The 24255-nt window shown below is 41.4% G+C and overlaps 1 protein-coding gene across 4 annotated transcripts in view; it reads left to right on the top strand.

Annotated features, from left to right (window-relative positions):
• The window catches only part of LOC147735026 (membrane-spanning 4-domains subfamily A member 4A-like), a 389709-nt gene that overhangs the window by 353091 nt on the left and 12363 nt on the right, over positions 1–24255 (top strand). For all 4 annotated transcript variants that reach the window (XM_086953117.1, XM_086953116.1, XM_086953118.1 and 1 more), the window contains one exon: positions 3419–3544. In XM_086953117.1, coding sequence (XP_086809243.1) covers positions 3419–3544 — 126 coding nt within the window. The remainder of the gene's footprint in view (positions 1–3418; positions 3545–24255) is intronic.

Genomic DNA, 24255 nt, shown 5'->3' with positions numbered 1-24255 from the left:
GGATGACACTCTGATTGCACCTTACCTGTGAAAAGAAGGAGGAGTTTGATGGAAGGGCTATTAAGTCCTGTCTATCGAACGTGTTTAATTGGCTATCATCTAACCAACTAAAATGCAAACCCGATAAAACAGAGATTGTGTTTTTTGGCAACTCCTCACAAGAGGTATGGAGAAATTGGTGGCTGCAGGACACTCCTCCCCCGAATACAACGGATATATGACGTTACAACGCGTTATTTTACAACGCAGACCGTTACAACGCAATTTTTACAACGCAGGTACCATTACAATGCATGCCATTACAACGCATGTCATTACATAGCAAATACTATTACAACGCATGCCATTACATCGTAAGTATAGGTAAGCATATCTTTTTAAAAAAAAAAAAATAAAGTTAATTTAATTAATTTAAAAATTGTAAATAACATTATTTAATTTTAATACATTAAATAAATAAAAAAAGTAATTAATTTAATTTAATTTAAGTAATGTAATTCAATTAATTTTATAATTGTAAATATTGTAATTAATTTAATTAAAATTAATTAAATTAATTCAATTAATTTAATTTATTTAAAGTCGTAATACCCCTGTACCCCAAAAACCAAACCCAGCCCTAAAACCTAAAAATTCCCCTGTACCCCAAAAACCAAACCCAGCCCTAAAACCTAAAAATACCCCTGTACCCCAAAAACCAAACCCAGCCCTAAAACCTACAAATACCCCTGTACCCCAAAAACCAAACCCAACCCTAAAACCTAAAAATACCCCTGTACCCCAAAAACCAAACCCAGCCCTAAAACCTAAAAATACCCCTGTACCCCAAACACCAAACACAGCCCTAAAACCTAAAAATACCCCTGTACCCCAAAAACCAAACACAGCCCTAAAACCTAAAAATACCCTAGTACCCCAAAAACCAAACCCAGCCCTAAAACCTAAAAATACCCCTGTACCCCAAAAACCAAACCCAACCCTAAAACCTAAAAATACCCCTGTACCCCAAAAACTAAACCCAGCCCTAAAACGTAAAAATACCCCTGTACCCCAAAAACCAAACCCAGCCCTAAAACCTAAAAATACCCCTGTACCCCAAAAACCAAACCCAGCCCTAAAACCTAAAAATACCCCTGTACCCCAAAAACCAAACACAGCCCTAAAACATAAAAATACCCCTGTACCCCAAAAACCAAACCCAGCCCTAAAACCTAAAAATACCCCTGTACCCCAAAAACCAAACCCAACCCTAAAACCTAAAAATACCCCTGTACCCCAAAAACCAAACCCAGCCCTAAAACGTAAAAATACCCCGTACCCCAAAAACCAAACCCAGCCCTAAAACCTAAAAATACCCCAAAATTACTTAAAATATTATATATAAATAATTTTATAAAAATACATAAATTAATATTTTAATTTATTTTTAATATTAATTAAATTAATAAAATAATGTAAAATAAAATAAAATAAAAATAATATACTTACCTATACTTACGATGTAATGGCATGCGTTGTAATAGTATCTGCTATGTAATGACATGCGTTGTAATGGCATGCATTGTAATGGTATTTGCGTTGTAAAAGTTGCGATGTAATGGTAGTGCGTTGTAAAAGTTGCGTTGTAACGGTGCAATACCGAATACAACACAATGTGCGGTAATAAACCTAGGAATTAAAATAGACTGTGCCCTATCATTGCAACCCCAAATCCAGACATTGGTGGGATCCTGTTTTGGGAAACTTCATTCTGAAAAAATGCTTTCCTTTTCTATAAGTTGAAACAAGGAGAACGGTGGTACAAGCCCTGATCACTTCAAGGCTTGACTATGCAAAGGCTCTTTATCTTGGCTTCCCACACTATTTTCTCCATTTGCAGGTGCTTCAAAATGCTTCAACCTGAATAATTCTGAATCTTGCTCCAAGAACACACATTAATCCACACTTGAGGGCGCTTCACTGATTGCCATTAAAAAGGGTATTCTTTTTAAGAGATTGGTCCTGGCTCACAACGCCCTCTACGAGAAGGGAGGTGTCTATCTGAGGAGTATATGTGCGTATGCCCCCGAGAGGTCTACGGTCTGCTCACAGCTACTTAGCCAGGATCCCTAAGATTCGCCGGGCTAGAACTGGTGGCAGAACGTTCACGTTTCTTTGTTCAAAGGCATGGGATACAATTCCCAGGGAACCCTGTCCCATCTCTCAGCTACAGGGTTTCAGGACAAGACAAACAACCTGGTTGTTGTACCAAACACATTCGCTTTTTTGCAGAGGGCAGGTTTTCATACGCTCAGTGCCGAGACACTTCTTGGTGTGTGCATGCGCTATACAAATGCCTTTTACATTTAATTTCATTTCACCATGGATGCACCCCCTGTTGTAGGGGGCTACATAATATTTACGTACCTCTCAATACCAGCATTTATTGGAGATATTACTCTACCTCCTATTCATATAGGAACCCTTAAACTGGTATACCACACTTTCCTATATTCTGAAACGCATTGAATGTACAGATTGGAACATGAAAGGAGATGAATAAACATTACACTCTGAAACACAGAAGAGAATTTGTTCTCTGTGGACTGGTGCCTCCCCAAAAATGTTATTACTACAGGTATACAGGACAGCACGTTACGTAAATTGTAACTTAAGACCACAAGACCACAAGTATATAAACTCATCAGTGTGACAGGATATTTCACTATATATGGGATACCCTATTTATATGTATTTGCCCAGTTTAGTCAGTAACATAAAAATGTACTATATATCATTTAATCAGTGGTTTGTGCCATCTAGTAAGATATGGATCATTTTTGTTGCCTCCTAGCGCTGGAGGACTGTGTGCAACAAAGGGCTAATGCAGGCACCTTTGTGCCATGTTGCATGGGTGGCTGCATTACAGGCAGGATTGCTTTTATTCAAGAAGGATCACCTTCCTGCCAAAACAATAACTAAAGGCATATTCCTGACGAGGAGAAATAAATATATGTCTCCTCATTACACCTCACTTCTGAAGGAGTAGCATTTTGATGCATTCCCAGGGTTTACAAGTCTTTGTAAATCTGAGAATACACCCTTGGGTGGCTGCATGGGAATGCCCATCCCCCACCCAAGCTGACATGTAACTCAACGGAGCGCAAGCCACTGCTTTGAGTTACATTTGTTTACAAAGTTACGCAATGCTACACAAATTAGGCTTCGAGGGGCTTTGAAAATATTGCTGAAGCCTTTGCATTGTCCTTGAGCGGACCTGGGTGACGCAAAGACAACCCAAAGGCTTCATAAATACAAGACCAGATGCTTTTCATGTGTAGAAAAAAACATCCCACTAACATGGGGTATGATACCCAAAGGTGATGTGAGTACATTTGTGTTTTTTCTGGCTTGAGTTTAATTTTCTATTACATTTCAGGGTATCCGAGAAGGCATTGTTTCCGTGATGCTTATTCTCACAGCACTGGAGTTCTGCCTGGCAATTTCCACCTCAGTCTTTGGATGCAAGTCAGTCTGTTGCTCTGGCAACACAGTAGAAACTCAGGTAACAAGTATCCTCTGATGATACAATCTCAACTTTCTAAATATTCATAAATGTTTTGTCAGTTTCCCATATAAAAATGTCCAAAGAAAAGCATGTCTTTTCTATTGACTCCAAAGGTACTTCTTTTAAATGTTAAAAAGATCATTATTACTATACGTCCGGTCTTTTCGTTGTTGAGTGAGAGCAGAACATATGTGGGGCAGAGAGTGAAAGAGCCAGGCCTTCAGTTTTGGTTGTAGGATTGGTAGTCGTAGACAATCCTGTGGTTTTGGACAGCATTAGTGAGATTAGGTTTATGGTCTAAGATTCCTCGGCCACTCATTCTAAAATAGCATCATTTTGTAGTTCTAAGCAGTTGTTCTGATATTATCGATAGAAGGAATTCAGGGCCAGATGTATGACTCTCAGTATTTGCGACTAGATATCAGCACTTTTTTGCGACTTGCAAATTGCGAGTCTCAAACACTGATGTCCAACAGTGTCTGTGACACCGCTTGTGATTCCCAAATGGGTCGCAAAGGAACTGCCTCATTAATATTTATGAGGCAAGTCGCATTTTGGGATCCATTGGGAATGGCCAGAACTCACAAGGATGTTGACCTGCTGGGGTCAGCAGACCACCATGTCTGGGACTGCTTTTTTAATAAAGTAGTTTTTTTTTTTGGTTGGAATGCAGCCTGTTTTCATCAAAGGAAATTGGGATGCATTTAAAAGTGAGACCACTGCTTACTCTTAAAACATTTTCACTGCCAATCACAAAGTGGAAGGGGTCCCCTGGGGACCCCTTCCTGTTTGCGACTGGCTTATCACTAATTTGAAATTGGTGGTATATGCAATTGTTTTGCGACCAAATTTCTAGTTGCAAAACAGTCTTACATCCCCCTGCGACTCGCTATTAGGAAGGGATGCTCTTTTCAAGGCTCTCCCTAGTAGCGATTTGCTAAGCCTATAGGTTTGCTACATGCTATAAACCTTTTTAGAAATCACAAACAGTCGATTTCCTGTTTGCTACTGCTAAAAACGGTCGTACATCTGGTCTTTGGGGCTTCAAGTGTGGAGCAAGAAAAGATAGTCCTATGGCTCACACACAAGTACTTTAAAATCTTTCTGGTAAACTGTGAGCCGGAGAGGTTTGGAAATGACAGGTGTTAAGTGCTGCTGTCTGCACGCATTTACTAGCAGTTGGGGTTGGGCAGTGCTGTTGCCTCAAGCTGTTTGTCCAGCAGACCTTTGCCTTAACCAGGTTTACTGGGTGCTGACACTCACTAGGAAAAGCCAGGTCAGGTGTCACTGGATGTATGACGGTACATCGCGTACCGTCACAACGCATCCCTTTAGCACGCATCCCTTACAACGCAAGTCGTTACCTCGACTTGCGTTGGGGGTGCGTATTTCGAATAGTATAATTTACTATTCTAACACCAGTCCCCGTGGACCCTAGGGAAGGTGTTGGGATAGTAAATTAACTATTTTTAAACCTTTAGCGCCCTCCAGCGCAAGTCGTGGTAACGACTTGCGTTGTAAGGGATGCGTGCTAAAGGTACTGCGTTGTGAAAACATTGTGGTAAACGATGCTTACCGGTGTCACTGAACCTGGTAATTGTGTATCTATTAACAGCATATATCTTGTGATCAGGCTGAGCTGTATCCCCAACAACCTTGTAATCGGGGGTCACAGTATTGTTTCATTCAACATTTCTTTGTTGGATTATTCAGTCAAAATCATTTACAGCTGGTAACACAGATTCACAAACGCAAGTTGTTTTTATTGGTCAATATGTTTTTTACTAAGGTTGACATTGGCGCATGTTAGCGTTCTGTTGCTTGACAGCTATGACCCAGATTAACTAAACTCCTGCATCAGAGTGAAGTGATACAAAGTTGTTTACCGTATATACTTTCCAGTGCAAAAAGTGTTTAATTCTGGAAACGTTCCCATTTCTCAGCATCACTTTGCATGCCATTGTATTGCTTTGCATCAAGAGAGCATTACTGGGCTGTTACGTGGGCAGATCAGCTTAAACGCACATGGTTTTGATGCAAAGCCCGATCTACCTTTATGGAACTGGATACATCATGATATATTTTAATGCCCAAATACCTGAACATTGCCACCTCTCACTGAAGTGGAGAATCAGGAGAACAATCAGATTGTAATTCATTGGATGTTCAAATTTGAAGCAGGCAAGGTGTACTCTGGTGGACTTGTAGGCCTGACAGGTCACCACATTTAAGTATTTGAATCCATCCCTAATATATGTGAGTGCATCTGTAACTTAAATAGGTGCCTAATAAGCATACAAATATATTGAATATGTATAACCATTTTTATTTTTTATTTTATTTTATATTCTTATATAGCGCAGGACTCGACCCCTGAAGGGGTATCTCCGCACTTGTGCTACTGCTTAGGGGTGCCCAATCAGGATTATAGACTGTGATGTGTTTAGGAAATTGAGATTAAGTATGTTTTAAGGGATTTCCTAAAGATCTGAAATTGATATTTTGTCTCAGTGAGAGAGGGAGTGAGTTCCAGAGTGTTGGGCCCTTATAGGACAGGGCTCAACCTCCCTGCCTAGCCCTCTTAATCCTGGGGACCTGGAGCAGCAATTGGTTGCTCGAACGCAGGGAACGATCAGAGTATAGAGGTTGATTTTTTCAACCAGGTATGTAGGGCCTGAACCAAAGAGGCACTTGTGTATTATACAGCAAACTTTAAACTTAACCCGTTGCCGAACAGGCAACCAGTGCAGTTTAGCCAGCAGGTGACGTGAGGTGGACCTGGGTAGAGCGTTAAGGACCAATCTTGCCGCGGTGTTCTGGGCCACTTGTAGTCTATTAAGTTGTTCCTCTTTGGCCGAGATGAGAAGGCCATTACAGTAGTCCAACCTACTGACTACAAGAGTCTGGACAAGTGTCTTTCTGTGGCTGTCGGGCAGGAATGGGAATACACGCCTTAAGAGTCCGATAACACGGAAGCAGGATCCAGTTACCTGATTAACATGTTCTTTAAGCAATAATGCCTGATCTAACCGCACACCAAGGTTCTTTACTATCTGCTTAGGACTTGGTACTGGTCCTAGGTCCAGGGGCCACCATTCTGGAGACCACAGGAGAGGGGCCTCCCCGAACAACATAACCTCCGTTTTGCCTACGTTCCATTGGAGGCAGTTTAAGGCCATCCAATCAGATACCGCCCTCATACCATCAGCAAAAGATTTTTTTATTGCAGGTGTGAGGGACTGAAAGGGGAACAGAAGCTGGGTGTCGTCGGCATACGACACCGGGGTGAACCCATATACTCTCACATTGTCAGCCAAGGGGGCCACATACACATTAAAAAGTGTAGGGCTTAGACATGAGCCTTGTGGCACTCCCTTGGTGAGCTCCCTAGAGATGGAATGAAGGGAGCCCAATCTGTCACCTTGTGACCAGCCTGAGAGAAAACTCTCCAACCAGGACAAGGCAGCGCCTCCTATACCCACCTCCCTTTGATGGCCGAGAAGAATCTCATGTGACACTGTGTCAAAGGCAGCGGATAAATCTAACAGCACCAGAATCATGGAGCCCCCTCCATCTAGTTCCGTCCTGATGTTATCGGTCACGGAGAGGAGGGCGGATTCGGTGCTGTGATTAGGTCTAAACCCAGATTGTGAAAAGTCCAGACCTTCCGCTGCCTCGATGTATTTAAACAAATGGGTGTTCACATGTTTCTCTGTCATCTTGCTAAGGTATGGCAGGAGGGAGATGGGTCGGAGGTTAGAGAGGTCTGTCCATGGCAGCGCTGTGTTCTTCCGAATGGGATTCACCACCGCTTTCTTCTACTCCAGAGGCACCTGTCCCTCCTTGAGGGAGAGATTTATTACAGATTGAATCTCAGGTCCAAGCAGAGTGCTCAAGGAGGCAACCATTTTAGCGGGCAGAAAGTCATCAGGGGACCCCGTTTTAATATAACTGATCAGAGAGGCAAAGTCAGAGTCATTGACTGCGGGAATATCATTAGTGAGTTGTCATCATGTATGGATATTTGAGTGGGGATGGAGGTATTATTCCTTTGACTGGAGGCCTTCGTGATTTTGTCATAGATCATCTCTATTTTGTTCTCAAAAAATAGAGAGATATCATCACAGAGAGACTGAGAAAAGTCATCAGGACTCTCACAAGCGATCGGTTTTACAAAGGCATGTAAGATTTTATACAGTTCTTTGGAAGAATTGCCAGCCTCAGCAAGCTGCTGGGCAAGACAGTTCTTCCTTGCCAGTCTAATGTTTTTATAATAGCTGGACTGAGAATCTAAGTGTGCTTTCTTACTTTCCTCAGTACGTGTTTCCTCCAGATTTTCTTTAATTTCCTGCACCCCTGTTTCTCTGTTCTAAGAGACTCTGTGTACCACACCTCTTGCTTGGAGGTGGGGTATTGCTTATGTAACTTCAGAGGGGCCAACACATTAATTGCCTCTACGAGGGAGTTGTTAAACTTAGATAAAGCGAGCTCCACATTATCTGTTTCTGAAAAGGTGGGTTTCTTCCACAACCCTCTCTAGCTCTTCTGCTGTTACTTTGTGCCACTATCGGCGCCAAATCGGCTGAAGAGGGATGATAACCATCAAGTCTTATCATTCTGGTGCTCCCTCCCTGTGCATTATCATATTCAACAGCTTCATCACTATGCCAAAGAAGAAAGGAAAGGGGGGCATCTCTGATGAGTTCCTCTCTGCAGCTGGCAGGAGTCAGAGTCTGTTGACTTCTCAATTGGTTCAGTAGAACAAAAATACGTTATTCTTGCCATAGGCCATTAAAGTAGCGCATAAACAAGTAAAAATACACTACATTGTTTTGTAGGCAGAGCAACAAGCTTGCATCAGAAGTTATATAAAATGCACATCCTAGCCCACAATCTGCCTTATAAACCACTCTATAGCAGAGGTTATAATTTCAGCCCTATCTTCTTGCGTAAAAAACTGACTGCGAGTAAATACCTACTGAGAGAGAAGATTATATGGGGTGCTGTATCACTTTTAAGTACCCTCAGGGCTTTCTCAAATTTTCTGTAGCCCAAGCTCTTACATAATGGATGAATCCATTTTCTCGTTTATGTATTATAGGCAGTACAAAAGAATAAAATATGCATATTGTTTTCTACCTGATCTAAAGTGCATAAGGTGCAGCTCTCCATCTCATGAATAGGCATTTGAAAGTATAGGATCTAATTTGAAGATATCTATAGTGACATTTTATATACAATATCTTCACCAAATAAGGTTGAATTTCATCTAGGAAATCTTCAAAAGTGGAAACTGGCTTCATAGTAAGAAATCCAGTTGTTAATAGACCTGAATTTGGATTGCGGTAATGAGAATTTGCCACATATTCCCAGTACACTGACTTAAGATGTTTCTTTGAGCTGGCTTGTAATGATTGTGGCTCACTTCAGTATAGGGGTAGGGCAAGTTCTGGGGTTCCCATAATAATCTGGAATTTATTATTATGTCCAAATATTTAAAGTTGTTCACATGCTCCAATTCCACCCCCCCCCCTCATTCTCACATTTTTCTTGAATGACCTATTCACAGTCATATATTTTGTCTAACTTATATTGATTTTGAATCCCTTCTTTGTGCAGTAGGTATGGAAACTGTCAAGTTGGAGTCCTTTAGGTGTCTGGGAAAACAAGATGATAGTGTCTGTAAAATGAAAGGTAGGGGCTGGGATACCGCAGATCTTAGGGGACCGATGGCCGCATTGTTTTAATTTGTCCAAGACAACATTAATATAGAGCGAGAACAGGGTTGGTGCCATCACACAGCCCTGTCTCACTACCCTCCTAATAGGGATATGTTCTGTAAGTTTACCTTGTTGACCTCAACGTACCCTGGCAAAATGATGCTAGTGTAGCCTAATTATCTGGGTTTGAATCTCTTCTGGGACACCCAGGGTTGTCCACAGTAGTTCTCTTGGGACGTAATCGAATGCCGCCTGTAGATCTATGAATGCTATGTAAATATGTCTCCCCTTAAGCTTTGTATATTTTAATAGCATGTACATGAGTATAAAAGCATGTTCAGTGGTACCGGTACGAGACCTGAATCCTTGAAAGGGTGAAAGTATATTATACTAGCAGCCCGTCCCGACGTTATCCGGGTATGAATTGCTGCCGGCCAGTAGTATATTGTTTCGTAGGATTTCGTTTTGATAGCATTTCTTATCTGTGACAGGCCTGTGAAACGCTCCGATTCACAGTGCACTGCTGATGCACTTAAGAGTGCACGTTCAGTAGTGTGTGAACTCGAGTTTCCCTACTTTATTTTCCTTGCAATATTATATAGCGCGAACTCGACAACATGGCATGAGCACAATTTACATTACAGAAGAACACACTGATTTGTGGTAGGGACGGGGAGACAAAGCGATTTGCCTGGAATCACAGGATGTTGAGCTGATGCCGAGATTCTAACGTAGCTCCCCATCTCTAAAGTTCGCAATTCTAGAACTTGTGGTGGGAGGTGTGTCTAAAAGTGTATGTCGGTGCTGGGCAGAGAGACCTGTGCATTTTTCCAATTGGTGGTGAAAAAATATGAGTATGTTGCTGGAGATGTGGGCCGCCGTGCCACCAATGTACTTACGGCGGAGGGTAAACACCCATTATTCCGCAAATTTCTTTCCGCATACCATCACTCTGCATACTTTCATTACGAAAGTACCATGACTCCGCAATGCCATTATAACGCATGGCATTACATTTTATATGCTTTTACCACGCATACATTTACAACGAAATTCGTTTTAAATGCATAAATGGTAAAAGCATGTTTTTTAAAAATGTTTGGATAAGGCAAGTATGGGTATAGGGGTATATGTTTTGGGGTACTGAGGTATATGTTTTGGGGTGTTTGGCTATTTGAATGGTTCAGATATAGTTTTGGGTTATGGGGTACAGGGGTATTTGTAGGGTTCAGGGCTAGGTTTGGGTTTTGGGGTATAGGGGTATTTTTAGGGTTCAGGGGTAGGTTTGGGTTTTGGGGTACAGGGGTATTTTAAGGGTTCAGAGCTAGGTTTGGGTTTTGGGGTACAGGGGTATTTTTAGGGTTCCGGGCTAGGTTTGGGTTTTGGGATACAGGGGTATTTTAGGGTTCTGGGCTAGGTTTGGGTTTTGGGGTACAAGGGTATTTTTAGGGTTCAGAGGTAGGTTTGGGTTTTGTGGTACAGGGGTATTTTAAGGGTTATGGGCTCGGTTTTGGGTTTTGGGGTACAGGGGTATTTTAGGGTTCAGGGGTAGGTTTGGGTTTTGGGGTACAGGGGTATTTTTAGGGTTCAGGGGTATGTTTGGGTTTTGAGGTACAGGGGTATTTATAAGGTTCAGGGCTAGGTTTTGGTTTTGGGGTACAGGGGTATTTATAGGGTTCGGGGCTAGGTTTTGGTTTTGGGGTACAGGGGTATTTTTAGGGTTTAGGGATAGGTTGGGTTTTTGGGAACAGGGTAGATTTATAGGGTTAAGATGGGTTAGTGTTTAAGGGTGTAGGGGTATTTTATAGAGTAAGGGTGGGTTATGATTATCAGGTGCAGGGGTATTTAAAGTAGGGGTGGGCGGAATTGGCGCGAACTTGGTACAATAAATCCGCAATATTTCGTTCCGTCAGATTTCCAATTATTAAAACAGAAACCTCATATATTCAAGGTAAAATAACAAGTATTTCTACATGCTAAAATGCATATAGTCATTTCACAAAAGTGAAATTAGCTTCCAGCAAGCAGTGAGAGAGGTGATGAATTTGAGATCAAGCCCCGGCAAACCATTGTGGGAAGTGAATATTATAGTATCCAAATAATTCTACAAAGAGCTGCAGTTCACCTCGTTCTCCCCTGTTGTCCCCAAGAGGCAAATGCAATAGCATTTAAAATATTATATATCAAGCTGCAGTTCACCTCGCCGTCCCTAGATGTCCCTGATAGGCAAATGCAATAGCATTTAAAATATTATACATCAAGCTGCAGTTCACCTCGTCGTCCCAAGATGTCCCTGATGAGTAAAATTCAAAAACATTGAAACCCTTTCATGAATGCTAAAAATTATGCTAAGCTTATCCCATAATGCTTTGCAGGGCCTTTTAGTTGTATTTTTGCTCATAACTGTGCTTGGGGTGGTTCTAAGAGAATGGGACCTCCACTGAATTACTATTTAAAGGGAGCAGGAATGTATAGAACCTGGGAAGAAAAAACAACACTCGTGACGGAATGCCCCCAGCGATTGTCACGCCCCCAGCACACACCCACAGCACAATGCAGACACGCCCACAAGGGACTACTTTGCTGGCACGGTTCTTTTACATTTTAAATGTATATGGTGGGCGTCTGCATAGCCTATGTCCTTCTGCTGCAAATGCCCTTTCCAACACTGTATTGGGTGTTGTGATTGGTGCTATGGTTCCCGAGTTTACCTGGCCAAAAGGAGCAAGTTCTCTCTTTATAATAGTAGTATAGATGGATTCTACAAAGAGCTGCAGTTCACCTCATCATCCCCAGTTGTCCGCGATGAGGCAAATGCAATAGCATTTAAAATATTATACATCAAACTGCAGTTCACCTCGTGGTCCCTAGATCTCCCTGATGAGGCAAATGCAACCAGCATTTAAAATATTACACATCAACATGCAGTTCACCTCGTCGTCCCTAGATGTCCCTGATGAGGCAAATGCAATAGCATTTAAAATATTATACATCAAGGTGCAGTTTACCTCGTCGTCCCAAGATGTCCCTGATGAGTAAAATTCAAAAATATTGAAACACTTTCATGAATGCTAAACATGATGCTAATCTTATCCCATAATGCTTTGCAGGGCCTTTTAGTTGTATTTTTGCCCATAACTGTGCTTGGGGTGGTTCTAAGAGAATGGGACCTCCACTGAAATACTATTTAAAGGGAGCAGGAATGTATAGAACCTGGGAAGAAAAAACAACACTTGTGACGGAATGATCCTAGCGATTGCCACGCCCCCAGCACACACCCACAGCACAATGCAGACACGCCCACAAGGGACTACTTTGCTGGCACGGTTCTTTTACCTTTTAAATGTATATGGTGTGCGTCTTCATAGCCTATGTCCTTCTTCTGCAACTGCCCTTTCCAACGCTGTATTGGGTGTTGTGATTGGTGCTGTGGTTCCCGAGTTTACCCGCCTCAAAGGTTCAAAGTTCTTCCTTTATAATAGTAGTATAGATAAGTATAGATCAACCTGCAGTTCACCTCGCCGTCCCTAGATGTCCCTGATGAGTAAAATTCAAAAACATTGAATCCCTTTCATGAATGCTAAAAATTATGCTAAGCTTCTCCCATAATGCTTTGCAGGGCCTTTAAGTTGTATTTTTGCCCATAACTGTGCATGGGGTGGTTCTAAGAGAATGGGACCTCCACTGAATTACTATTTAAAGGGAGCAGGAATGTATAGAACCTGGGAAGAAAAAACAACACTCGTGACGGAATGCCCCCAGCGATTGTCACGCCCCCAGCACACACCCACAGCACAATGCAGACACGCCCACAGGGACTACTTTGCTGGCACGGTTCTTTTACATTTTAAATGTATATGGTGGGCGTCTGCATAGCCTATGTCCTTCTGCTGCAACTGCCCTTTCCAACGCTGTATTGGGTGTTGTGATTGGTGCTGTGGTTCCCGAGTTTACCTGGCCAAAAGGTGCAAGTTCTCTCTTTATAATAGTAGTATAGATTCACGGATCCAGTCATTCAATCTATCCAGAATTTGGCGGGCATTCATTTTTTGCATCAGTTCTATAAGGCTTATTGGCCTATAATTCCCAAGCTCACACTTATTTCCTTTTTTGTGGATTAGTACTATTTCAGACCTATTCCACATTGGAGGGACCCATGCCCCAGATGCAACTGCATTGCTTACTATATTCGCATAGGGGATCCATACTTCCTTGGTCAACCCAGGCGCTTTTCCTAGTTTTGTTTCCCGAATAGCCCGCTCTGTATCTGGCAAGCTAAAGTAGAATACCTGTTCATGTTTTCTGTCATTTCTGATATCCAGCGATATTTGTTCATCATGCTGTAGGTGGGCGGAGGCTGCGTAAAGATTAGTAAAGTGCCTGGGTCAACATAGTGCTACATGTGGGAGACTAGATCCTTATTTTCATGGGCTACTATTTTCCACAATAAAACGGAATCCTTTGATTTAGCTGCTTGTAGTAGATTGCACTAATGTGTATCCTCACATGGGTTTTGTGCATTCAATCATTCTTTTTTGTAACTGGCTCTTACTTCTCTAACCAAAAGTGTGTTCCACCTCTTAAAACTATTAAGGAGAAATGTTTTTTCTTCTTTGCATTTGTCTGAATAGGATCACTGAAATAATATCTACAGCCAAAATATCGAGTTGCCATAATATCGATGCCAAAATATCGAGGGACATAATATCGACTTTCTATCTTTACTAAGGTAAGTACAAAAATATTGATTTTAAAATATCGAGTGTTAAAAATATAGACTGTCAAAATATCGTTTTTTTAATGTCTTTAAAATAAGTTAAAACTATTATAATATTAAATATATTTAATATAAACATAGTTAAAATTATTAAATAAATGTAACATTATTACATAATTAATGTAACTTTAAAAATTAATAATAATAATACATATATATATATATATATATTTAAATACATGTTATTAATAAAACATATAGATTATATTTACCATAGCATAGCAAAAGGTTTAAATTAAATGTAACCACTCCAGTGGGTGCTACATTAAAGAGATCGTTGGATAGCGTAGGGGTAAAAATTACTATTCGCACTCCAAAGAGTGCAACAGTAGGGAAAGCGCTGGATAGCGTAGGGGTAAAAATTACTATTCCCACTCCAGTGGGTGCTACAGTAGGGAAAGCGTTGGATAGTGTAGGGGTAAAAATTACTATTTCCACTCCAGTGGGTGCTAAAGTATGGAAAGCGTTGGATAGCGTAGGGGTAAAAATTACTATTCCCACTCCAGTGGGTGCAACAGTAGGGAAAGCGTTGGATAGCGTAGGGGTAAAAATTACTATTCCCACTCCAGTGGGTGCTACAGTAGGGAAAGCGTTGGATAGCGTAGAGGTAAAAATTACTATTCCCACTCCAGTGGGTGCTACAGTAGGGAAAGCGTTGGATAGCGTAGAGGTAAAAATTACTATTCCCACTCCAGTGGGTGCAACAGTAGGGAAAGCGTTGGATAGCGTAGGGGTAAAAATTACTATTCCCACTCCAGTGGGTGCTACAGTAGGGAAAGCGTTGGATAGCGTAGGGGTAAAAATTACTATTCCCACTCCAGTGGGTGCAACAGTAGGGAAAGCGTTGGATAGCGTAGGGGTAAAAATTACTATTCCCACTCCAGTGGGTGCTACAGTAGGGAAAGCGTTGGATAGCGTAGGGGTAAAAATTACTATTCTAACTCCAGTGGGTGCAACAGTAGGGAAAGCGTTGGATAGCGTAGGGGTGAAAATTACTATTCCCAATTAATTATTTTAAATTAATTACCAATTATATTTTAATTATATTACTTCCCACCCTATTCCCCTATAAACACACAACCCGCAACAGAAAATAAATTACAAAAATTTAATTATTTATCAATTATTCATTTTTAATTAATTACCAATTATATTTGCATTAATTACCAATTATTATTTAATTAACAATTAGATTAAATTTACATAATTAATTAATTATAATTAAATTACTTCCCACCCTATTCCCCTGTAAACACACAACCCGCTACAGAAAATCAATTACTAAAAATTAATTATTTATCAATTATTCATTTTAAATTAATTAACAATTATGTTATTATTTAATTAACAATTAGATTAAATTTACATAATTACTTATTTATACTTAAATTACTTCCCACCCTATTCCCCTATAAACCCACAACCCGCTACAGATTTATATTACACAAATAATATTAAATATTAATACCTTACCTTATTTTCGATATTTTTGTTGTCTATATTTTATCTAGTCTATATTATGTCTAGTCTATATTTTTGATTCGATATTTTGGCTATTCTAGTCGATATTTTTTTGTCTATATTTTGTCTAGTCTACATTTTGTCCAGTCTATATTTTTTACTCGATATTTTGTCCAATCGATATTTTGGAATGGATATTATGTCTGTTTACCGTCTGAATACCATGGGTTAAATGGGTCTATTCTCCTTGATTCTTGGTCTTAGCTCTGAAATATGATTTTAATGGATGGTAGTAACCAAGGCTGGTGTAGAGCTGCTTTTGTACAATTCCTCAAGTTCCTCAGAATTTTTTTTGTAGATGTTAGTCAATTTAATTCAATAATAACTTTATTCGGTAGTTTAAAAAAACACCATAGAAAACACCATAAAAGTTCACAATAAGCAAATTACAAAGTTTACAAGGATTAAAACCAGTTAAAAATACAGTTGTTAAAAAGCGGTTAAAAGAAGACGTCTCAGTTTATATATTTTTCAGTCGTACCATAACGTACAGTTTTCCATTTATCTAGCAATCTTTCGTTTAAGCAGGGCTTATATATAGTACATAATCAAAGGTTCGCACGATGACGGATAAAAAATTTAAGAAAACATACAATTGCTTTGGCATAATTTTCATTTTCAAGATACTGAAGTGCCAGGTATGCAGGACGACACTGTCGGAGCCCCCAGATTTTCAAAATGGGCAGTATCCAGCGTTTGCGCGGTTCAATAAAAAATTTACAAAATAGCATTATATGTATGTTTGTTTGTGGGGACACCGAGTCACACGGACACATGGAAAGTGTAGATGACCAAACATTTTAAATTGGGAATGCGACCAGTAGATGAAATATGTCAAATCTAAAACAGGTAAGCAGCATTTTTTCATATTGCGTTAAGCTAAACATCAAATAGGGTTCAACGGAAAACACAGTCTGCGCTAATAAAGAGTGTTGAACAGATGGTTTATGAATCTCAGATAGTAATCGTAGCTGGCGCAAGTGTACAAGACACTCTTTTTTTAGGTCCTTCTTGGAGATTTCATTTATCGTAGACGGATGGTCAAAAAACTTCCTATAGCCCAAATCTGTTAGTAGAACTTTGACATAACATAGCCATTTGATTTTCCTACACCGATCAAGTGTCAAAATATCTTGAATGATCGCTCTAGTTAGTTGACATTGTTCGGTGACCCATATTCGTTGCCACAACATTACTGGTTGTAATTTTATAATATCTGCTATGTAATCAGTACCCAGCTCTGTGTGACAGGCATACGTGGAACAGCATTTAGGTACCGCAAGCAGGTATCTCAAAAAGGAATTCTCAACTTTTTGTATTGAGTCCACATTCGCAAAGCCCCATATCCCCGCCCCCTATGTGGCCGTGCTTACACATTTCGCATTATATATTTTTAACAATTCTTTTGGTGGTCGCTGCCCCAGTCTTTGTGAAAACATTTTTAACTAAACTGTCTCTCGCAAGAAAGAAAGTTTCCTTGCATTAATAGCTGGGTTCCATTTAAATTTTTCATCTATAACAATCCCTAGATAGGGGTAGGTTGTAGTCCTGTCCAATGGTTCACCTTGTACAAACAATCTTCGATTTTTTACTTTTTTTTTCCCCGCGTGCATAGTATATGTTTTCTTTGCATTTAATTTCAGATTTAAACTTGCCATAAAGGCACAGTATCTGTCTAATGCCAGCTGGAGTTCAATCGGTGTTCTTGCTAAAATGACAGCATCGTCGGCATGTAAAAGCGCTGGTATCTGCCGACGAGCAATTAGAGGAAGGTCTTTACTGCCTTGAAGCATGGCGGTCTCTAAGCCGTTAGTATACAGGGTGAATAAAAAGGGGGCCAGTACACATCCCTGTCTGACCCCCTTTTCCACCCTGAAAGTATCCGTGAGCTCACCTTTCACCCCGAATCTTACCCTGCCTGTAGTGCCTGTATACAGTTCTCGGAGGAAGTCCACAATTAGGGGAGCAACCCCCATTTTCAGAATAATGCTCCACAGCGTTGAGTGTGCCACGCAATCAAACGCTGCAGAGAGGTCAACGTAAATCATGTGGAGCGTGGACCCCTTAGCCTCCACGTATTTACCCGCCAATAGGGACAGATTTAAAGCCTGGTCTACTGTTCCTAGCCCCTCACGAAAACCATATTGTATATCTGAGATGATGCTATGGTCAATGGCCCACTGCTGGAGTCGATCGAGAAGTATCCGCCCTGCCATCTTCCCGAGCGAATCCAGGAGGGAGATAGGCCTATAGCAAGACGGGCTATTTCGGTCCCCTTTTTTAAATATGGGGACCAACGTCGATGTTCGCCAGGAATCTAGTAAACCCACTTCAGTAGTGGCATTCAAGACATTGGTCAGCAAGGGAGACCAAAGGTCCGGATGGTATTTGAAGATGTCAACAGGGACGCCATCCGGACCGGGAGCTTTGGCTGTTTTTGAGAATTTTAAGGCTTTTTGGACCTCTTCATGGGAAAACTGGAGGTTTATTGGATAAGTGACCTGTATCAAGGGGTCTGGTTGATCCATATCTACTGAGGCGTCTTTACTAAAAACTTTTGTAAAATGTCTCACCCACTCCCGTTCGCTTATGGCGACATCAATAGAGGGAGAGTCATCTTTATCTATTAGGAAAGGGGAGTGAACTACCTGCCAGAACATAGCACTATCTTTTAATTCTGAGCTTTGATTAAGGCGTTACCACAGTTCAGCTTTCAATTCTTTTTTCCTATTGTTTAGGGCAACCGCATACTCCTTTCTGAATCTGCTAACTTCAGCTCTGTCCCTATGATCTCTGTTTAGGGCTTCCTTTAAATTTGAGTGTGCCTTTGTGCATGCTGAGTTGAACCAGCCTTTTTTTCATTTGGGACTTTTGTTTGCGCGTCCTGGTTAATTCTTTTTGAATATTTTTTATAACAGCCAGAAAACTCATTATGACTTCCTTAGGTTGTAACTTAGGGTCAAGACAATTTATGATGTCAGCTTGATTATATTTAACTATTTTTCTAGTTGTTGCTTCCTTATCAATACTACCCCATTTCAATGTGTAACCGTTCAGAGAGCCTAGTACTAACTCACGTTGGTGTAAGTTGGTCATGATATCATGTGGTTTGTGTATTTTTGTTTCAGATAGGACCATAGTGTTTGGAAAGTGGTCACTCAAAGGATTTTTAGCAACCTCAAATGATTCTATGGTAGATCCCATAGAGACTGAAATTATTATGTAGTCTATCAGACTTGTTAGACCACTGCCATTGAATGTGGGCAGGAAAGGCACTGATGAGATCTTTATTTCGTTAGCAAAGCTTAGCTCTAATTCTATCATGACCTCGCTCATTTTCTCTCCTTCATTAGAATGTGTGAAGTGTGCTACATTATTATCATCCTCATCACTGATACCACACTTTATCATTATTATTATTCCTACATAGGTGGAGATTGAAATCTCCCCCCCAAATTATTGTACACGACTTTTTAATATATTTTAGACGTTGTTCTTGTAGTACTACAGAAATCTCTGAGAGAAGAGTGATCAAGTCAGCCTGACACAGATTATTATAAAAGTTTACTACTATATATAATTTTTGTTTAGTACTCTTTAAGACATTGATCTGAAAGTTCTTTTCTAGTCTTAAAGGAAGTATGTCATCGACAAGTAGAGTGTTTATAATATAGGTGACTAGGCCACCACTATTTCTACCAGAGATTGATTTCTTTGCAGGTGACCAGAATGTCTTAAAACCCGCTATATGTGTTGGCCTGATAGCCCAGGTCTCCTGAAGGCAGATAATACCGCTCATGTTAATCTGACTCAGGAAGCTGGGATTTGTCTTTTTAGCAGACAAACCTGCAATATTCCAAAATGTAAAGTGTACTTGTAGGGTAGTCGAAGTAGGGTCAACAGCAATAGCTGTTTCGACTATATGATCTACTGCTCCCGGATTAATTGGAGCCGGTAGTACAGTCATCAAATCATCTGTCTCATGGTGTTTTATTGTGGAATGGTTACATTTACCAGGGGTAGATATAAGCTGATTTACCAAATTATCAGAAGTTGTAATTGTTGGAGTCTCCCCTATTTTAAAAGATTGTGGGGTTTCCCAGTTAGTTTAAGGACTGGCAAGTCAGTCATTAAGATCCAGCCCAGAAAAAACGTTAAATCTGTTATAGGTAGGAATACTGTAGGAGCTAGCTGGTACCGGAGCAGCTTGTCTCCATCGATTATCCCTATTCTCTTGATATGGAGTTACAGAGAGATAGGGATGAATAGATGGAGGTATGTGTGTTTGGCTCTGATGCCATTGCACCGAGCCTGTTGGATAGACAAACTTGGGATTTTGATGGAAAAAAGGAGTATGCGTTTCAGAAGGAAAGTGCCTTTCTTGAAATACGTTCGTGAGATTGGGTGGCATATTTGAATTTGTAGTTAACCCTTTCGATGCTGATGACGAGCTCAGCTCGTCATCACCCACGGGTGTCGTGTGCTGATGACGAGCTGAGCTCGCCATGGAAACAGCAAAATGGTAATTCCCAGCACAGGAGGGGGAAAACACCTAGCAGCCAAGGTGTTAACAAGGGTTGTGTTGAATTTCCATGTAGAGGGTGGAGGGGCCTTAGCTAGTGTCTTTTCGGCCCATTGAGGGTTCCTAAAAATAATTGTTACGCAGTCCCCCTCAAACCTTTTCCGTAGCGGGCCTATCCAGCCTACTCTTTGAGTATGAATAATTTCCCCTGCACATTCCATTGGAAAATTGCAGTTCAGGGTCAACCAGTGTAGGATCTTATTTTTTAAAGAGGAAGTGGTTTCACTCTGCTCTTGTTTAAGTGTCGGTACATTTACTAGTACAAGTACGTAAGCTCCACATTCAGGGGGGAGAGTAATGCGCGAAGGGATCTGTCTTGACCTTCATGGATGTTCGTAAGTATTTGTGATCCATGTTGAGGTGCTGTATGGGTCTTCCCTGACTGGTTATTAGCAAATTGAGTGTTCGTGTTGGTAGTGGGAGTGGAACTAGTAGATGGTGCAGGTTTATTCGCAACAGGTGGATTATTGGTAGTGCTCTTCTGTTTCACCATGGGTACTGAACCGGGGATAACTTTTGGTTGAGGGATAGTTGTTTTACTAGTATTTGCTTTTGGATTTGGGGCTACAGCATTATTTTGCGGAACAGTGGGTGGTTTTTTTCTGTTTAGGGATACTAATTCTTCAATTTGTTTCTCTAGTCGAGCAAGCCTGGTTTCGACTGGTGACAGATAGATGCTTAGAAGATCCCCAATTCGTTCAATCAGGTGATCGCTGTCTATAATAGTCTCATACTTATCCCTGTGTTCCTCCCCCATGTTTGTGTCCGAAGCCCCCAAAGATTGATGTGTTTCGCTGGCTATCTCTTTACTTTTTTGAGTTTACGCTTCTTAGAAACCCGAGACGCCGATGGAGTCGGTTGCTTAGTTTGTTTTGGAATTTCACCCCCTCGTGTATTAGCGACGTCTTTCTCATGGGTGTCATCCACAGTCTCAGGTGTTAATCCCACATTAAGAGCTGGAGATCTTTCTAGGTCACTATTCAGGTCACAATTAGTGCTGGAGTCTGACACTGATAGATCGACCTCATGTGTTAGAATATGGAGGTCATCTTGGGTGTCATGAGTGGCAGCAGGGTGTGTATTACTAGAATTACCTGGGGTTGTGGCTAGCTTAATGCTTCCTAGGGAAGAGCGTTTAGCAATGTTCAAATCACGCGATACTCTTCGTTGCAGTAATGAGATACTGAGATCGATAGCATCATTTGTTCTTGTAATAAAGCTATCTATTGGCCCTAGAACTGAAGCTGCTCCCGCGGCAGTCTTGCTTCTACTACCTCTCGTAGACATTTTACAAATATGGGTGTTATATCAATTAGATTATATGAGTTCTTAATGTGAATAACCCACTGCGGATGTGTATAGCTACACCCTTGGAACACAATAATACAATGAATCAAGTCAACAGTGCCCTACTTGTTCAGCAGGCAGGGATGTTAGGGGGGTACACCCGACCCGCCCTCTTCGTCCTCGGACGGCCACAGACGGTCCGCCCTTTGCCCGAGGCTTAGCCCGGCGCTCCCGCGCGCTCCCGCGCGCTCCCGCGCGCTCCCGCGACGCGGGTTAGCACTCGCGCTTTTAGCGCCACCAGGCGCGTTGTGGGCGTGGCCCCGTTCAGCTTCCAGCTGGCGAGAATGCTGGGAAATGTGGTTCTCCCCTACTCGGCGGCCGCGCACAGATGGCAAGTGCGGCGGCGGCGAGGGGAAAACACTCGAGGTCCGAGGTGGCAAGTTTGTCCAGGAAAGATTAAGGTCAGTCCCTTAATATTACATAGAAGTGCCCCGCTCCACCGCTAAGCACTCGCGCTTTTAGCGCCACCAGTCGCGTTGTGGGCGTGGCCCCGTTCAGCTTCCAGCTGGCGAGAATGCTGGGAAATGTGGTTCTACCCTACTCGGCGGCCGCGCACAGATAGCAAGTGCGGCGGCGGCGAGGGGAAAACACTCGAGGTCCCAGGTGGCAAGTTTGTCCAGGAAAGATTAAGGTCAGTCCCTTAATGTTGCATAGAAGTGCCCCCATGTTAGTCATAGTATCTGTTTTGTTCATGGCATGGGGCCATTTTAGTGATCTTTGGTTTATTCTCTATCATTGGTTGATTAATCAGGGAATATGAGCCAACCATTTTTTCTCCTCTCTTAATTCCTGTCCATTTTAGGCACGAGGAATAGTGAGTACTATCTTCTCTTTCCCTGTCTATTTTAAAACTGTTGATCTTTTCCATGTCGTAATACTGTGCCAAATATAATGCATTCTTGAGCGGACTGTTCCCCTTCTAAATGTAGGAGGTATACTTGTATTTCCATCCTTATACCTACCTATACCTATACCTATAAGCCCTTAGCCCATGCTCTATTTTAAAATATGCTAATTGCATGGTTGCAGTTGTGCATGGTACATAGTTACCTGCTTCCAATTGAGTAATTCCTCTTGTCAGATCCTCTCCCTCAGTAATTTCATCCAGCACTTTTAGAGGTTCATAGGTACAATTGAAGCTTCCCTCCTTCGATAACTGTAACACCAGGATCAATAGTTTTTAAAATGCTGTTCAGGGACCTAACAATCTCAGATTCAGTATCTGCTTTCTTCAGCTTAATTTGAATATGATAGTTTATAAACGTTTTAATTCTGAGTATGTCATGAGAGTCGATATTATAAAAATGTATGTTTGTATCTGAGGTGATTCCTCCCGATGATCGCCCATGCTGTGAGGGATTTGCATTTTAAAAAAAGGTTTTAAACCGTTGTTTGTATAGTGGCTCTAATAACCATGTCTCCTGGAAGAGACAAAAATCGGACTGCTCTATATTTGTGCAGTTTTTACAAAAAGAAACATCAGGAACGTGTGATGAATGGTAGAGGAGGTCCTGAAAATCAGTTTGGGAGGGAAAAGGGTGTGGCCGGACACTACATCATGCCTTTGCATCCTGGAACATGCAGTCCACAATGTGGACTCCCTCAGTGTTGACTGTAGCCACTGAGAGTCAGAGTGGAAAAGGGTAGAGCTGGTAGGCAGTCAGACAGTTAGCATCGGGAGAGTAAAAGTCACACTCGACTAGGTTTCCAATGTACTCCGGCGGATAAACCTTCGGTGCCGCTATGCTCAATGCACCGCTGCAGCCCTCTCCCTGCCATGACCCTCTGGGAGCATCTCACTTCTCACATCACTACCGGACAGGGTCAGAGATCAATTGCATTTCTCTATTTCAGTACTGTAAGTGGGGCATCCAGTTCCTCTGCCTGTGCACTGGTTATTTAGTACAGGTTCTCTCAGTGTAACCATTTAGGGTCTGAGATCACATGTGCATAGGTGTCTCTAGTAACATACTAGTGTGTCATTTATCTTTTAGTGCAAGAACACCATTGGCCCAAAATTATTTAATTGGAGAGTGGGTAATTTCTGCCTGTATCAACATGGGAAAAGATGACACCCTTATTAGATAGTCTAACTATGAACTTATTTGAGTGAAATACCCTAAGTTGTTCTACTATTCCCACATACTTTGCTTGTATTTATAGCAAGTCTATTCCACTCTCCCCATGTTACATTTTATTTTTTTCTAGTATGGCAGTAGTCTTCTCCGATTAAGTCAATTCCTAATTTAGATCTTTACTTTTGCTATTAATGGAGTCAAAGTGTCTTCTACTCAAGTATTGCTTTCCCTGTGGACTCTGCATTTTAAAGAAAACAATTATCAATCCTCCCCATTAGTGTACCCCGAAATGCTCTGCTGTTGAGTCAGTCTGGGCATATATAGAAAGGTATTGTGCCACCAGAACGTCACGTTTTGCGACATTGCGGTGGCGCAATACCCTGCACCATATTTTCAAAGCTGTGTTGAGCCACTTTGCATGGCTTAATGCCACTTTGTAAACTTATTGTACCCTTTCTCGCAAGTATCTGCGTGAAAGGAGCATGCAATGGGTGTGGTTGTGGGCGTTCCACTGTAACACCCATTGCTGTTTGACGCTGCCCCAAATTTAGAAGGATGTGTAAATCTGTGGCAGTGCCAAAAATTACTGCCATGTAAAAGCAGGTGTTAGATCGGCACGAGGAGAAATACTTTTATTTCTTCTTGTTTTTGCTCTTTCTATGTGTGCTGCATTCTGAAGCACA

Source organism: Lissotriton vulgaris, chromosome 1_2 (assembly GCF_964263255.1).
Source record: "Lissotriton vulgaris chromosome 1_2, aLisVul1.2, whole genome shotgun sequence".
Taxonomy (NCBI): domain Eukaryota; kingdom Metazoa; phylum Chordata; class Amphibia; order Caudata; family Salamandridae; genus Lissotriton; species Lissotriton vulgaris.
This window is presented reverse-complemented; position numbering and strand designations above follow the sequence as displayed.